Source organism: Macaca nemestrina, chromosome 11, assembly GCF_043159975.1.
Source record: "Macaca nemestrina isolate mMacNem1 chromosome 11, mMacNem.hap1, whole genome shotgun sequence".
NCBI lineage: Eukaryota > Metazoa > Chordata > Mammalia > Primates > Cercopithecidae > Macaca > Macaca nemestrina.
The window spans coordinates 20,955,859-20,969,517 of NC_092135.1; the positions used below are offsets into that span (position 1 = coordinate 20,955,859).

The following is a 13,659-nucleotide window of genomic DNA, read 5'->3' on the forward strand; positions in this document are numbered from 1 at the left end:
TTTCACTGTGTGTCAGGAGCCACTGAGTGAAGTTAAGCAGTTGTATTTTTTAAACATCTCTATCAGCAATTAGAATACAGGTTGAATATCCCTTATCTGACATGCTTGCTTGGGATCAGAAGTGTTTCAGATTTGGGATATTTTAAGATTTTGGAATAGTTGCATATACATAATGAGATATTTTGGGGATGGGACCCAGGTATAAATATGAAATTCATATATGTTTTATATGCAACTTATCCACATGGTGTGAAGGTAATTCTATATAACATGTTAAATAATTGTGTGCATGAAACAAAGCTTTAACTGTGTTTTGACTGTGACCTGTCGCATGGGGTCAGGTGTTGAATTCTCCATTTGTGTTGTCATGCCAGTGCTCAAAAAGTTTCAGATTCTGGAGTATTTTGGATTTTGAATTTTCAGATGAAGGATTCTCATCAGGCTGTATAATTGAAACTGGATAATTGTCATTTATATTTGTGTAGTGATTTATACTCTTTCATTTAACAAATATGGGGCACCCACATAGTGCAGGCATTGTACTTTCATGGTCCTCTTATTTGATCCTTGTAACTGCCCAGAAGCGTGTGCCTGGTTTCTTATCTATGGGTGCACAGCAAGTCAGTGGTAGGGCTGGAAGAAAAGTCTAGACCTGCTTATTCCCAGACCAGGGCTCTGGTTTCTAGGTGTAACATTGACCCTAAGTGTCCTTTGTTCCACCCCAGGAAATGTCTGGAGCATTCAAAGAAAATAAGCATTTGTTGAATGAATGAAGGAGATGGAGCAGCATAGAAGAGGGAAATAAACTAGAAGAAAACAGACTGAGAGAGGCCCTTCCACCTGCCCCTCACCCTTAGGCTTTATTTCCTCCCAGAGCCACATCTCACCTTCTGGCTGGTTGAGACAAGCGTGAGGCCCTGTAGCGGGGTCAGGGAAGCCATTGCATCGGACCACAGAGGCATAGAACTTGGCTGATGCCTTGGGGATCCTTGGCAGCGAAGGGTCACTGTAGTTCACAAAATGCAGACCAAATCTCTCTGAAAAGCCTGTGGCCCACTCAAAATTGTCCATCGCACTCCAAACTGTGTATCCTCGAAGGTCCACCTTGTCCTGCACAGCTGCTCAAACACAGAGGGCTGGGCATAAGTTTCCTATCTCAGAAGGCACCTTCCTGCCAGGCCTTCGGAAGCCAGGTCTGCCTACTGCACTCCCCACCGTTCTCACAGATGGTGGTAAGCTTTGGCTTCAGCTTTGTCAGAAAGCTGCCCCTTCCTTTGCATGCAGTGTTCGTGGGTCCTCTGTGGATGGAGATGCAGAGCCACCAGCATCTTTCCAGAAGGGCTCAGCCCTGAATGGGAGTCGGGAACATGGGTGGACTAATTCCCCCGGGCTACACTTCTATCCATGATCTTGGTCAGTGCCTTAGAATGTTCATGCTCCTCCCTATAGAAAATAGCCCTTAGATGGAATAGATTTCAGCTGGGTAGGACTGTTCTAATCATTTCCTTTGCCGGTGCATTGCTTGCTCTTTTACTCAGCATTTGTTCCATTCTCTTATCCTCATGGTCCCATCTCAAGTTGCTAGGGCTGAGCCAAGAGCCTCAAACTTTGGTTTGGAGACCAAGAGACCCCACAGGTAACCACACAGCCTACTCCTCCTGGGCCCTACCCAGACCATTCTCAGGAGGGCACTGCTGTTCTGACATCAGGGAGGATCAGCGGGAGCAAGTGACTCAGGCCAGGAACTAGGGTTTGGTGGCATCAGGCCACTGGGCTTGCTTGCTGAGCTTAGACATAGGAAGGAAAAAACTCAGAGCACAGCGCTAAAACAAGGCTTACGCCCAACAGGAGCAAGAAACCTTAGCGTTCTTTTCTTACTGTGGCCCAAGGACACTGTATCACCCTCCCCCAGTGCAGATGGCAGATGTTTCCAACAGGGAAAGCGGCACGCTGGGGAGGGGTGGGCCCGTCGTACCTTTGAGGGCCTCGTTGATGTAAGTCCGAAGGTAGTAGATCCTTGCAGTGTCATTGAGGTCTGTTTCTTCCCGCTGGGACACTCCATTCTCCGTGACATAAATCGGAGGGTCATTGTATTCCTCCTTTAACCAGTTCAGGATCCTCCTGAAGCCAAAAGGCGTCATCTTCAGCCAGAAGGAGCCAGAGTCTGGCCATGAGCGATCTGCGATGGAGGCAACTCCTCTACAAGTTCAAAAACTAAAGATGAGGTATTGTTACGTAAATCTCAAGAGACCCTTTACATGAAGCACAAAACAGGACCTAGACCAGGAAAAGCCTTAGGTTTTGTCTGGCCTTAAGAATCATACTAACCCCAGAAGAATCAAACTGCCTCAAATTCTCCTCCTTTTGCTGGTTCTAGCTGCCTGCACTCTGTGCTGGTATAGCACTGGACAAGCCACTCAGCTCTCCGCCCTTCAATTTCTCTGCCTGTGCAGAGCATGTTCTTGCTCATGGAGCCCAGCCCTCCACTACTCTGAAGAGGTGGCTCCTTACAGCAGCTATGCAAGGCTCTGGGTGTCCCCAGCTCCAGACTTCCAATGGACACCAGTGCTGTTCTGCAGAGAATGGGCTCCCCCAAGCCACCCGTGTCTAGTCAATGCCACATGCAGACCATGGGTGTGGCCACAGGCATCAATACTTGGGGCCCTGCTTTGTGTGCTGACAGGCAGCGGACAGGCTGGCACCTCCTTCAAGTGTCCAAGAGCCTGGCCTCTCTCCTCAGTGATGGACAAGGAGAGGGGACAGCTCCTGCCACAGGGGTGCCTGCTGGGGGAGGCCACAGAAGCCTGATCACCTGTAGTCGCACATGTCAAATAAGGACCAAGCATTTAGACACTTCTTACACTCAGATCCTTCAGGAAAAAAAAAGTTAGTTTTATCAGCACCTGGATTTATCTGACTCAGCTGAATTGAATGTGGGCCATTTCATAAGCACAAGTGGAGGTCTCCCAGGAGACAGCCCCAGCGCTGATGAGAGGGAGGGAGAATCAGAAGGAGTAGAGGGGTGTCCTGGAGTCTCCTCAGCCCCCTTGGTGAGCCTGACTCGGCGGGGGTTTCAGGATGCAGTGGGAGTGGAGGGGCTGCTTTTCAAAGAAAGAACCTGAACACAGTCAGAGCTACTGGTGTGGAAAGATGCTTCACAGAAAAGGAACAAAATGAGATTTTCTGAAAATGGCAGATAGGAGACAGGACTTAGGTACAGCTCCCACTTGGATGGACAGAACAGTGCGTGGAGACTCACGTTGTGAACTATTGCAGGGGCCGGGCGCGGTGGCTCAAGCCTGTAATCCCAGCACTTTGGGAGGCCGAGACGGGCGGATCATGAGGTCAGGAGATCGAAACCATCCTGGCTAACACAGTGAAACCCCGTCTCTACTAAAAATACAAAAAACTAGCCGGGCGAGGTGGCGGGCGCCTGTAGTCCCAGCTACTCAGGAGGCTGAGGCAGGAGAATGGCATAAACCCGGGAGGCGGAGCTTGCAGTGAGCTGAGATCCGGAGGAACATACCAGAAAAACCGAAAGAATTCATAGACCCTTTGAAAGAAGCAGAACGCTGCTGCAAACTCCACGAGACAGCTACAAAACTGTGAGTTCCCAAAGTGTGAGAAGGGAAAAGTCTGCCTCTGAACACACATCCTCTCTGGGGACCTGAACATCCAGATCATAGGAGAAGGATTTAACCTTACCTAGAGCGCAAGTGGATTTAGGGAGCCAAGTGAAATGTAAAGGTAGAAGAAGCAGTAGGAAGAGCCCTGTAGCCACTCCCTGTCCCCAGTTTGAGCCCAGGGAAGCCATTCCTGACTTTATCCTACAGGGGTCCTTGGGGAAGGAAGCCAGTGGAATTAGGGAGGGGAAGGATGAAGGAAGCTTCTAGCTGAACTTAATTTCGACTAGAAGCATGAATTTTCCTGAGCAGAATCTTGGGGGCAAACAAGAAGTGCAGATAAAAGCACTGAAGCCACAGTCAACAGTGTGGGCAGGTGGGGAGGGGCAAGGCCTGAAAGCCCTGCTTGCTTTCTCAGAGAGGAGGCTTGTAGCCCGGGGTGAGAGCTCTGCCCTGCGCACTGTTGGCAGGGCACGGCAGGAGTGAGACTGGCCTGGCTGGCTGCATGGTAGCTGGGTAAGGCTTGTGACTGCCAGTTTTCCCAACTTCCCTAGCAACCTGTATGACACAGCAGAGGAAGCCATAATCCCCCTGGGAACAGAACTCCACTGGCCTGAGAACCAGCCCTCTATTCCCCACAGTGGCCGCAGCAAGCCTCACCCAAGGAGAGTCTGAGCTCAGACATTCCTAATGCTGCCCCCATCTGATGGTCTTTCTCTACCTTCGCTGGGAGCTGAAGACAAAAGACACAAACTCCTGGGAGTTCTATGGCCCCGCCCATCACCTGAGAAACCCGAATACGTACCTTGGCCAACGTAGGGCAAGCTTATAATCCCCCTTCTACTACTGCAGCTGGTGGCACCAGAAGGGGAAAGCACCTTGAAAGTGCCACCGTGAAAGTGCCACCTCCTCTCTTGAGAGCATCACCTCCTGTCTTGAAAGTGCCACCTCCAGGCCAGACGCGGTGGCTCACGGAGGCAGGTGGATCACGAGGTCAAGAGATCGAGATCATCCTGGCTAATATGGTGAAATCCCGTCTCTACTAAAAGTACAAAAAATTAGCCGGGCGTGGTGGTGGGTGCCTGTAGTCCCAGCTACTCGAGAGGCTGAGGCAGGAGAATGGCGTGAACCCGGGAGGCGGAGCTTGCAGTGAGCCGAGATCGCGCCACTGCACTCCAGCCTGGGCGGCAGAGTGAGACTCTGCCTCAAAAAAAACAAAAAAAAACCAAAGTGCCACCTCCTGGCTGGAGACCAACCAACTCACCCCATTACAGCAACTCAGAACAATCCTGCTCCAAAGAAGGAGAAAACAACAACAAATTCCACCGCCTGCAACATCCTGGCTGACCAGAGGTCCCGAGTCTGTCCACATGACAACTTCACTGCTAGCATGACCAGCGTTTGAGAAAACCACAACAAACGACCCGCACAGAATCCACTTCACTCCCCTGCGCCTCCACTGGAGCAGGTGCTGGTATCCATGGCTGGGAGGCCTGAGGACAGATCCCATCACAGGACTCTGCAGACATTCCTCAGCACCAGTTCAGACCCCAGCAGTCCCGCTGGGTGGAGAGACCCAGGGGGCAATGGCCATCACTGCAGTCTGGCTCTCAGGAAGCCCCATCCCGGGGGAAGCGGGCGAGCACCACATCAAGGGATCACCCAGTGGGACAAAATAATCTGAACAGCAGCCCTTGATTCCAGATCTTTCCAGTGAAACAGTCTCCCCAGATAAGAAGGAACCAGAAAAGGTCATATGACAAAGCAAGGTTCTATAAGATCCCCAAAAAGGTCACACTAGCTCTCCAGCAATGGATCCAAACCAAGAAGAAATCCCTGAGTTGCCAGATGAAGAATTCAGAAGGTTGATTATTAAGATACTCAAGGAGGTACTAGAGAAAGGTGAAAATTAACTTGGAGACATTTAAAAAACCATATAGGATATGGATGGAAAAGTCTCTAGATAAATAGATATAAAGAAAAAGACAATCGGCCAGGCGCGGTGGCTCACACCTGTAAGCCCAGCACTTTGGGAGGCTGAGGCGAGTGGATCACCTGAGGTCAGGAGATAGAGACCAGCCTGACCAACATGGTGAAACCCTGTCTCTACTAAAATACAAAGCAAACAAACAAACAAACAAACAAGTAAACAAAAAAAATTAGCCAGGCATGGTGGTGCGCGCCTGTAATCCCAGCTACTTGGAGGCTGAGGCTGGGGAATCGCTTGAACCCGGGAGGTGGAGGTTGCAGTGAGCCAAGATTGTGCCGCTGCACTCCAGCCTGGTGACAAAGCGAGACTGTGTCTCAAAAAAAACGAATAAAATAAAAATAAAAACCGTTACTTAAAAAGGTGAACCAAAATCTTTTACTATCTCTACTTCATAAAAGCATTGTTTAAAAGAGAAAATAAAATTTTACTCTTGTATTATTGTAATATTTATTAACATTAAAGTGAATTTTGATAAAACCTAAATAAATTTTTTTCTTGAAAATCCTTTTTAAAAACCAAGCATTTTGAAAGTTGAGCAGCCTGTGAAAAAGAACACAAAATAAATAAATAAATTTTAAAAATGAAATAAAACAAAAAGCCAAGCACGTGTGCCCTGATGGGAGATGCCCTGGAGACCCGGCCTCCCCTCCCTCCTGCTTGCTGGAGATTTCCTTGGGATCTGTGGGGTGGTGAGCGTCTTGCAAACCCTGCCACATTTGGCGTTGGAGGCCCTATTCTGAGGCTGGGCAGGCCTCAGAGAGCACAGCCAAGGCGCACCTTTCTGCCTTTTCCAGAGATGGCTACGGGCGCCCTGTTGGTGGACTTACCTGTCTGCATCAAAAGAAGAGATGGCAGTGGCATAGTTGAGGTTGTAGGCCAGGACAGTGGTGTAGTGATTGAACCCAAAAAAGTCATAGGTACCGTTGATCCTCCTCTTCTCACTCTCTGTAAATTCTGGCAGCCTGGATGGAAGAAGCCATTAAGGGCAGGGCGTCAGGGAGAGCCACGCTTTGAGAAGAGAATGTCATGGGGCTGGGGCGGGGGAGCGCTCTGAACCCCAGGGACTTGGCAGTGACTGGGGGAACCGGAGGGGACGAACAGGTCCTTCAGATGGTGCAGGAAGTACCTGCGGCTCCTACTGCCCAGACCAAAAAACTGGCTTCCCTAGGTCTCTGCAAGAGCCTCTGAAACCTGAAGGACCACACACACACACGCACACGCACATACACACACATGCACGCACACACACGCACATACACACACATGCACGCACACATGCACACGCACATACACATGCACGCACGCACACGCACACACACACACATGCACGCCCACACACGCACATACACATGCATGCACACACACGCACATACACACACATGCACGCACACACACGCACATACTCACACATGCACGCACACACATGCATGCACAGTTCTTCATTTCCTTCAAACATTAACATATGCAAATTCTGATATTTAGCATCTATGACAGATTTCAAAATCAAGAGCATACCTGAGGTACACACCCAAGACTCTTCCCCTATGTTTGTAAAGTTAGACCTTGTATAATTTTTTTTTTCTTGTGTCTGAGTCTCACTCTGTCACCTAGGCTGGAGTGCAGTGGCGCGATCTCAGCTCACTGCAACCTCCGCCTCCTGGGTTCAACCTCCTAAGTCTCCTGCCTCAGGCTCCTGAGTAGCTGGGACTACAAGCGCCCGCCACGATTCTGCTAATTTTTTGTATTTTTGGTAGAGATGGGGTTTCACCATGTTGGCCAGGCTGGTCTTGAACTCCTGACCTCAAATGATCCACCCACCTCAGCCTCCCAAAGTGTTGGGATTACAGGCATGAGCCACCGCGCCCGGCCCTGTATCTTGTATAATTTGTATCTCCGTTTTCTGCCCTTTCCAAGTTTCTCTGCTCCTTCCTGTTGGGTTTGGTTAGGCATGCCTCTTTTTCTCCAACTTTAGCAATAATAATAATAATAGCTTCAAGATCTTCAAAGTAGCAGGGGAAATAATTTGCAAATTGAGTATTTGAGTTTGAATTTCTCAGTTCTCACGATTTCACTGAACTTTGTTTTCTTTCTTTCTTTTTCTTTTTCTTTTTTTTTCAGACAGCATCTCGCTCTGCCCTCCTGGGGACACTGAACGCCCCCTGAAGCTGGAGTGAAGTGGTGAGATCATAGCTCACTGCAACCTGAGTCTCCTGGGCTCAAGCAATCCTCCCACCTCAGCCTCCCAAGTAGTTGGGAATATAGGTGTGTGCCACCATGCCTAGATAATTTTTAATTTTTTTGTAAAGACAAAGTCTCACTATGTTGCCCAGGCGGGTCTTGAACTTCTGGTCTCAAGCAATCCCTCCAAAGTGCTGGGATTACATGTGAGCCTGGGAACTTTGTCTTCTTAATGTGTAGATGGAGCGTTTTCCAGGCACTCTGAGTGAAAAGCCTCTCTCCTGCGGAACCTGACTAATAAACACTTGTGTGCGGTGTGTACAGATGATCTTGACTGCATGCGCATGCTGACAGGGAGACCTGGTGCTTCTGGTTTAGGTGTGGCCCAGAGATGCCTCCGACACTTTCATCTTGACCTTTCTGTTACCGTTAACCTGAGGGATCAAGAACCTTCCTTCCCTGGGGTTTCTGAGATGATGGGAGAAAACCAAAGCACAGCCTCCTCATGTACCGGATGCCTCTGCTCAGAAGCCAGCAATGGCCTGTGGCCCCAAAGCCAATGCCCTGCGCGTGGCTTCCAGGCCCTTCACCATGTGGCCTCAGCCCCTTCACTGCCGCTGGGCTGGTCTCCCCCACTCTCAGCTTCTGGCACCCCACTCATTATTACCTCTAGGCCCGTCTTCACAACCCTGCCCCTTAGAAGGAATGACCTGTAATCTCCTGCACTCTATCCCCTGTCAAGGCCCAGCTCAGCTGATGTCCTGCCTTGTCCATGAAATCTCCTGGGTCTACCCAGTCCACCCTGATCTCATCTGCTGAGTTTTCTTTGTACTGAAGAGCCTGGGGAATGGGATTCCATGGAGCACTGTCTTTCCAGCTGATCTGTCAGCAGCTTGAGGAAGCGACTTGGAATCCTCTCCTTCCGTGGACCGCTCCCTCTGACCCTGGCTCGGTCTAATGGTAGGTGTTGGGCAAACTTGTGCGGATGGGCCGCACGCTCACCGGTTTCGCTGGAGATCACAGTTCGCAGATCAGACCTTTAGGCACAGCCTGCTCTGCGGCACTTACCCTAACTAGGCCGGGGTGTGCATTGTGAGGTGGGAGCTGGCTTTTCTTTTTCTTTTTCCTTTTTTTTTTGAGACAGAGTCTCCCTCTGTCGTCCAGGCTGGAGGGCAGTGGCGCCATCTCGGCTCTCTGCAACCTCTGCCTCCTGAGCTCAAGCGATTCTCTGGCCTCAGCCTCCCCAGTAGCTGGGATTACAGGCCCCCGCCACCGCGCCTGGTAATTTTGTATTTTTAGTAGAGACAGGGTTTCGCCATGTTGGCCAGGCTGGTCTTGACCTCCTGACCTCAAGTAATCCGCCCGCCTCGTTCTCCCAAAGTGCTGGGATTACAGGCGTGAGCCACCGCGCCCAGCCTGGGAGCTGGATTTTTAATCCTCAGCTGGGCTCTATGGGGGCGTCTGGGGACAGGACTCAAAGACTGTGTTGGGAATTCACACCTGATTCCCGCCGGCCTTGGAGCGGTGGGCATGTTCCCACGGGCAGTGACCCCCGCTTCCCGCGCTTCCACACACCACACCTCTCGCCCCACCGGCATGACTCAAGCCCCCAGCATGCGCCCTGGGGGCAGACAGCTTGGCTGCAAATCTCAGCTCCATCTCTTAATAGCTGGGTGACCTTGCCCTAATCTTTGCGCCTCACTTTACTCATATTTAAGTAGAAATAAAGATGCCAACAGAAGATGCGTAAACGTTGGCTGCTGACGTTGCTACTCCTTCCTTGACAAGAAGGGGCGGGTGGGTAACGAGGGACGCTTTGGTGCAGATCATCGCCACCTGCTGGCCAAATGATGCAAAGCACAAACCTGACTCACCCACTGCCACCCACATGCGCACGTGCGGTGATGAAATGGGATAGGATGAGCCGGGATTTATCTGTGGAGTGGTGGAGTGGGGTTGCTCAGAGGTGGATATCCTTGGGACAGATTTCCTGGCTGTTCTGCAATATAATAACCATAATAGCAACCCCCCTCTGTCAAGCACAGGTGCCAGGTGCTGGGCTAAGCTTTACATATATGATCACATGTAACTTCCCAGCAAGCAAAGAAGTTCAGTCATGGTAACTTGCCCGAGACATGCCTCTGCGACCCCGACGCCATGCCCTCAGCACTGCGGGCACCAGGCCCTTACCGAGACTTGTTGAGGCCTGCAGCCAAGCTCCTGTCACGGATCCGCGTCTTCATCACCTCGTTGTAATCTCCATTCTTGAAAATAGGATGTGCAAACCAGCCTCCCATGAACTGCGGGTGGGGTTGGGGAGACAGTCAGCCCAGGCATTACAAGTGGGTACAGCAAGAGACAGCACCGTCCCTGCTCAGAAGTGCCGGGCCTCACAACCTCCCTCCTTTTTCTGGACCCCCAGGCTAAATTTTCTTCTCTGTGGCTCCTGCCTGTTGCAGCTTCAGTGCCCACAGGTCTCCCAGCTGGGTCTGTGCTTGCTCAGCTGCTGTCGCACTGAGGGCAGGGCCACCTCTTCATAGTTACAGCTTGAGGTGACAGGAACTGACCTGTGCACTGACCCTGGAACTCAACAAATGCTTCCTGGCTGCCCTTGGACGGATCCTGCAGAGGAGAAGGGAGAACCACAAGCCTCCAGGCTCCCGGTTCCCTTTCTCACCACTGAGCAGCTGAACTTCTGCATCAAAGGGCCCAAGGAGCAACCAGGACTTTCTGGGGAGGGCTGAGATGCAAGGTTTTGCTTTCCTGACTTTCCGGGCAAAGCATAACTCTTCACCGGCCTTCACAGCCCCAACATGGGGAACTGTTTGACCCATTTTCTCTAATGAGGCCTAGGCCATCCTTATCACGGGTGGGGATACGTGGCACCCACACACTATGATGCTGGGGGGTTGAGAGCCTTCTTTAGTCTCTCCAAATCCTCTCCTCACCTGCTGGCTGCTGCTGGGAATTGGGGTGAGGGCAGCTTCCACTCATGGTTAGAGACGAGGCATGGAACACACATGCCCTGGTAAGGAGGCTTAAGTGCACCCACTCCAAGGTAACACACTGGATGTTTTTGTGGAAGCTGATTCTAATAGGAGATGCATCTGTCATAGTCCATGGCTGCAGTATCACAGTTCACCAGTAAGTGGCTCAATCTAAAGATATGACAGCCTAACATTTCCTGACATTCGAAGTTTTGATTTCAGGAAAAAAGGAAATGTTGCTCTAAATCACCAGTTCTGTGAGTCTGAAATGAGGGATACATTAATTTTGTTTCAAAACTGTTTCCCCAGCTGACTGGCAGACCAGAAAATTAAGCTCTTCGTTGCGTTTATTAATTTGACTATCTTTGTCAAGTTCTCCTGTGAAGAGTTTGGCAAACCAAGGCCCTTGGTGTTCCCCCCAAGAGAGTTATAGTGTCACAGTTGGCAGACTCTTCCACAGAGCCCAAAGTGGGAACCAGTCCAGAGAGAAACCCCTCTCTTTCCTTCCTGATGCAAAATGTAGGGGACAGCACCTTCTAGCCCTTTCAGAGACTCTAGGAGGAGCCAGAGAAGCTGTGCCATGAATGAGGATCATTCTTCTCCTTCTCTTCTCTTGTCAGTCAGGGGTTCAGGTGGAAATAAAGGTAGGCCATGCTGGCACCTGCTTCCCTTTTTTTTTTTTTTTTTTTTTGGAGATGGAGCCTCGCTCTGTCACTCAGGCTGGAGTGCAATGGCCATCTCAACTCCTGGGTTCTCCTGCCTCAGCCTCCAGAGTAGCTGGGACTACAGGCATGTGCCACCATGCCTGGGTAATTTTTATATTTTTAGTAGAGATGGGGTCTCACCATGTTGGCCAGGCTGGTCTAGAACTCCTGACCTCAGATTATCAGTCTGCCTTAGCCTCCCAAACTGCTGGGATTACAGGTGTGAGCCGCCATGCCCAGCCAGCTTCCTACTAATGTGTCTACTTCCTAGGGGTGAAATTCCATGACAAAAAGATGCTGTTCTTAAACTCACTGAGTTGGCAAATTAGGGGCACTAATGAGTTTCACAGAATCTAAAGTCAGGAGATCGAGACCATCCTGGCTAACATGGTGAAACCCCATCTCTGCTAAAAAAAATACAAAAAACTAGCTGGGCGAGGTGGCGGGCGCCTGTAGTCCCAGCTACTTGGGAAGCTGAGGCAGGAGAGTGGCATAAACCCGGGAGGCGGAACTTGCAGTGAGCTGAGATCCGGCCACTGCACTCCAGCCCGGGTGACAGAGCAAGACTCCGTCTCAAAAAAAAAAAAAAAAAAAAAAAAAAAAAAAAAAAAAAAAAAAGAAATGCCTAGGCTGGAGCAAATCAAATTAGATGGCGACACCTAAAGGTGACGTGTGACATTGCAGCCCAGCTCTGTTAGTGACTATAGTCAAACCAGAGAGACTGAAGAGATTTGGAAATTTCTCTCTATGAGTTAACTTCAAACCAATGTTACAGAAATAATTACCTGTACAAATGATTTTTAAAAACTTAAAGACAACCTAACCCCATAGACCTTATCACTTTCATCACAGCAAACTTATGAGGTGGGTAGAGCATCTCCAGTTCAAAGACGAGAAAACTAAGGCATGAAAAAGTTAGATGATTTTCCCAAGTTCACAAAATCAGGCAATAGCAAAACTAGGCTTAGATCCTAACCATTCTTCTTTTTTTGGGTTGGGGGTGGTCTCCCTCTGTCACCTGGAGTTTAATGGTGCTGAAATCATGGCTCACTGCAACCTTGAACTCCTGGGCTCAAGCTCCCACCTTAGCCTCCTGAGCAGCTGGGACTATAGGTGTGTGCCACCATGCCCTAATAATTTTTGTTTCTTAACAGACAAGGTCTTGCTATGTTGCCCAGGCTGGTCTCAAACTCCTAGCCTCAAGCAATCCTCCTGCCTCAGCCTTCCAAAGTGCTGGGATTACAGACATGAGCCACCACACCCTAAATCTTTGATTCACAATCTGTTTCCATTAGGCTGGAAGGAAAGATGGACAAAAGTAAGAACAAGTGTCCAGAGGAAAAACAGACCTGAACATATCTCCTGGCCGCCTCCACATCCTCCTGGTTAGAGGGATCTCTGGGTTCAGCCCAGTCACTGCTGATGGTGATGGAAATCACACCACCTTGACTGGCGCGGTATACATCGTTGTACAGATGCCAGGCCTCAGCATGAGCCTTTATTAGGTTGTGGCCAACAATGTAGGGGGCAGTGCCAGGCCTAACAAAGATTCCTGGAAACATACACATGAACGTCAACAGAGAATGGATAGAATGGATGTGACCGAGATTGTTAGTCCCTGCCTGCAGATGTCCCCTCTGTGTTTGGGAGAAGAGGTGTAGATTCTGGCATTAGGAAAACTGGAATTCAAACCCTGGCTCTCCCTCTTATTACCTGGCTGTGTAATTTTGGGTGAGTAATTCAGCCTTTCAGTTTTCTCCCTGGTGAAATGGGCAGCAGAGAGTGCTTGTTAGAGGGAAACGAAACGTGTACGAAACCCACCCACAAAAAGGGAAGGACACTTGATAAATGTTGGTTTCTGTCCCCCTCCTCCAGAAGAGTGGTTCGTATGTCTCAGGCAAAATACCCATAATAGAGATACCTGTCACAGAATCTAAAGCCCCCAATTTAAGAAATGCTTAGGCTGGAGCAAATCAAATCAGATGGTGACACCCGAAGCTGAAGTGTGACATTGCAGCCCAACTCTGTTAGCTACTATAGTCAAACTAGAGAGACTAAAGAGATGGAGTTTCTTTCTATTGAGTTAGCTTCAAACCAATGTTATATTCAGAAAGGACTACATGTACAAATGATTTTTTTAAACTTAAAAGACAACCCAGGCCGGGCAGGGTGGCTCA

The 13,659-nt window shown here is 49.7% G+C and overlaps 1 protein-coding gene across 1 annotated transcript in view; it reads right to left on the bottom strand.

Annotated features, from left to right (window-relative positions):
* The window catches only part of LOC105492565 (lactase), a 58,177-nt gene that overhangs the window by 3,275 nt on the left and 41,243 nt on the right, over positions 1-13,659 (bottom strand). The window contains exons 12-16 of the mRNA XM_011759803.2: positions 12,832-13,034; positions 9,982-10,091; positions 6,441-6,575; positions 1,976-2,199; positions 888-1,118 (exon numbers count right to left, since the gene is read on the bottom strand). Coding sequence (XP_011758105.1) covers positions 888-1,118; positions 1,976-2,199; positions 6,441-6,575; positions 9,982-10,091; positions 12,832-13,034 — 903 coding nt within the window. The remainder of the gene's footprint in view (positions 1-887; positions 1,119-1,975; positions 2,200-6,440; positions 6,576-9,981; positions 10,092-12,831; positions 13,035-13,659) is intronic.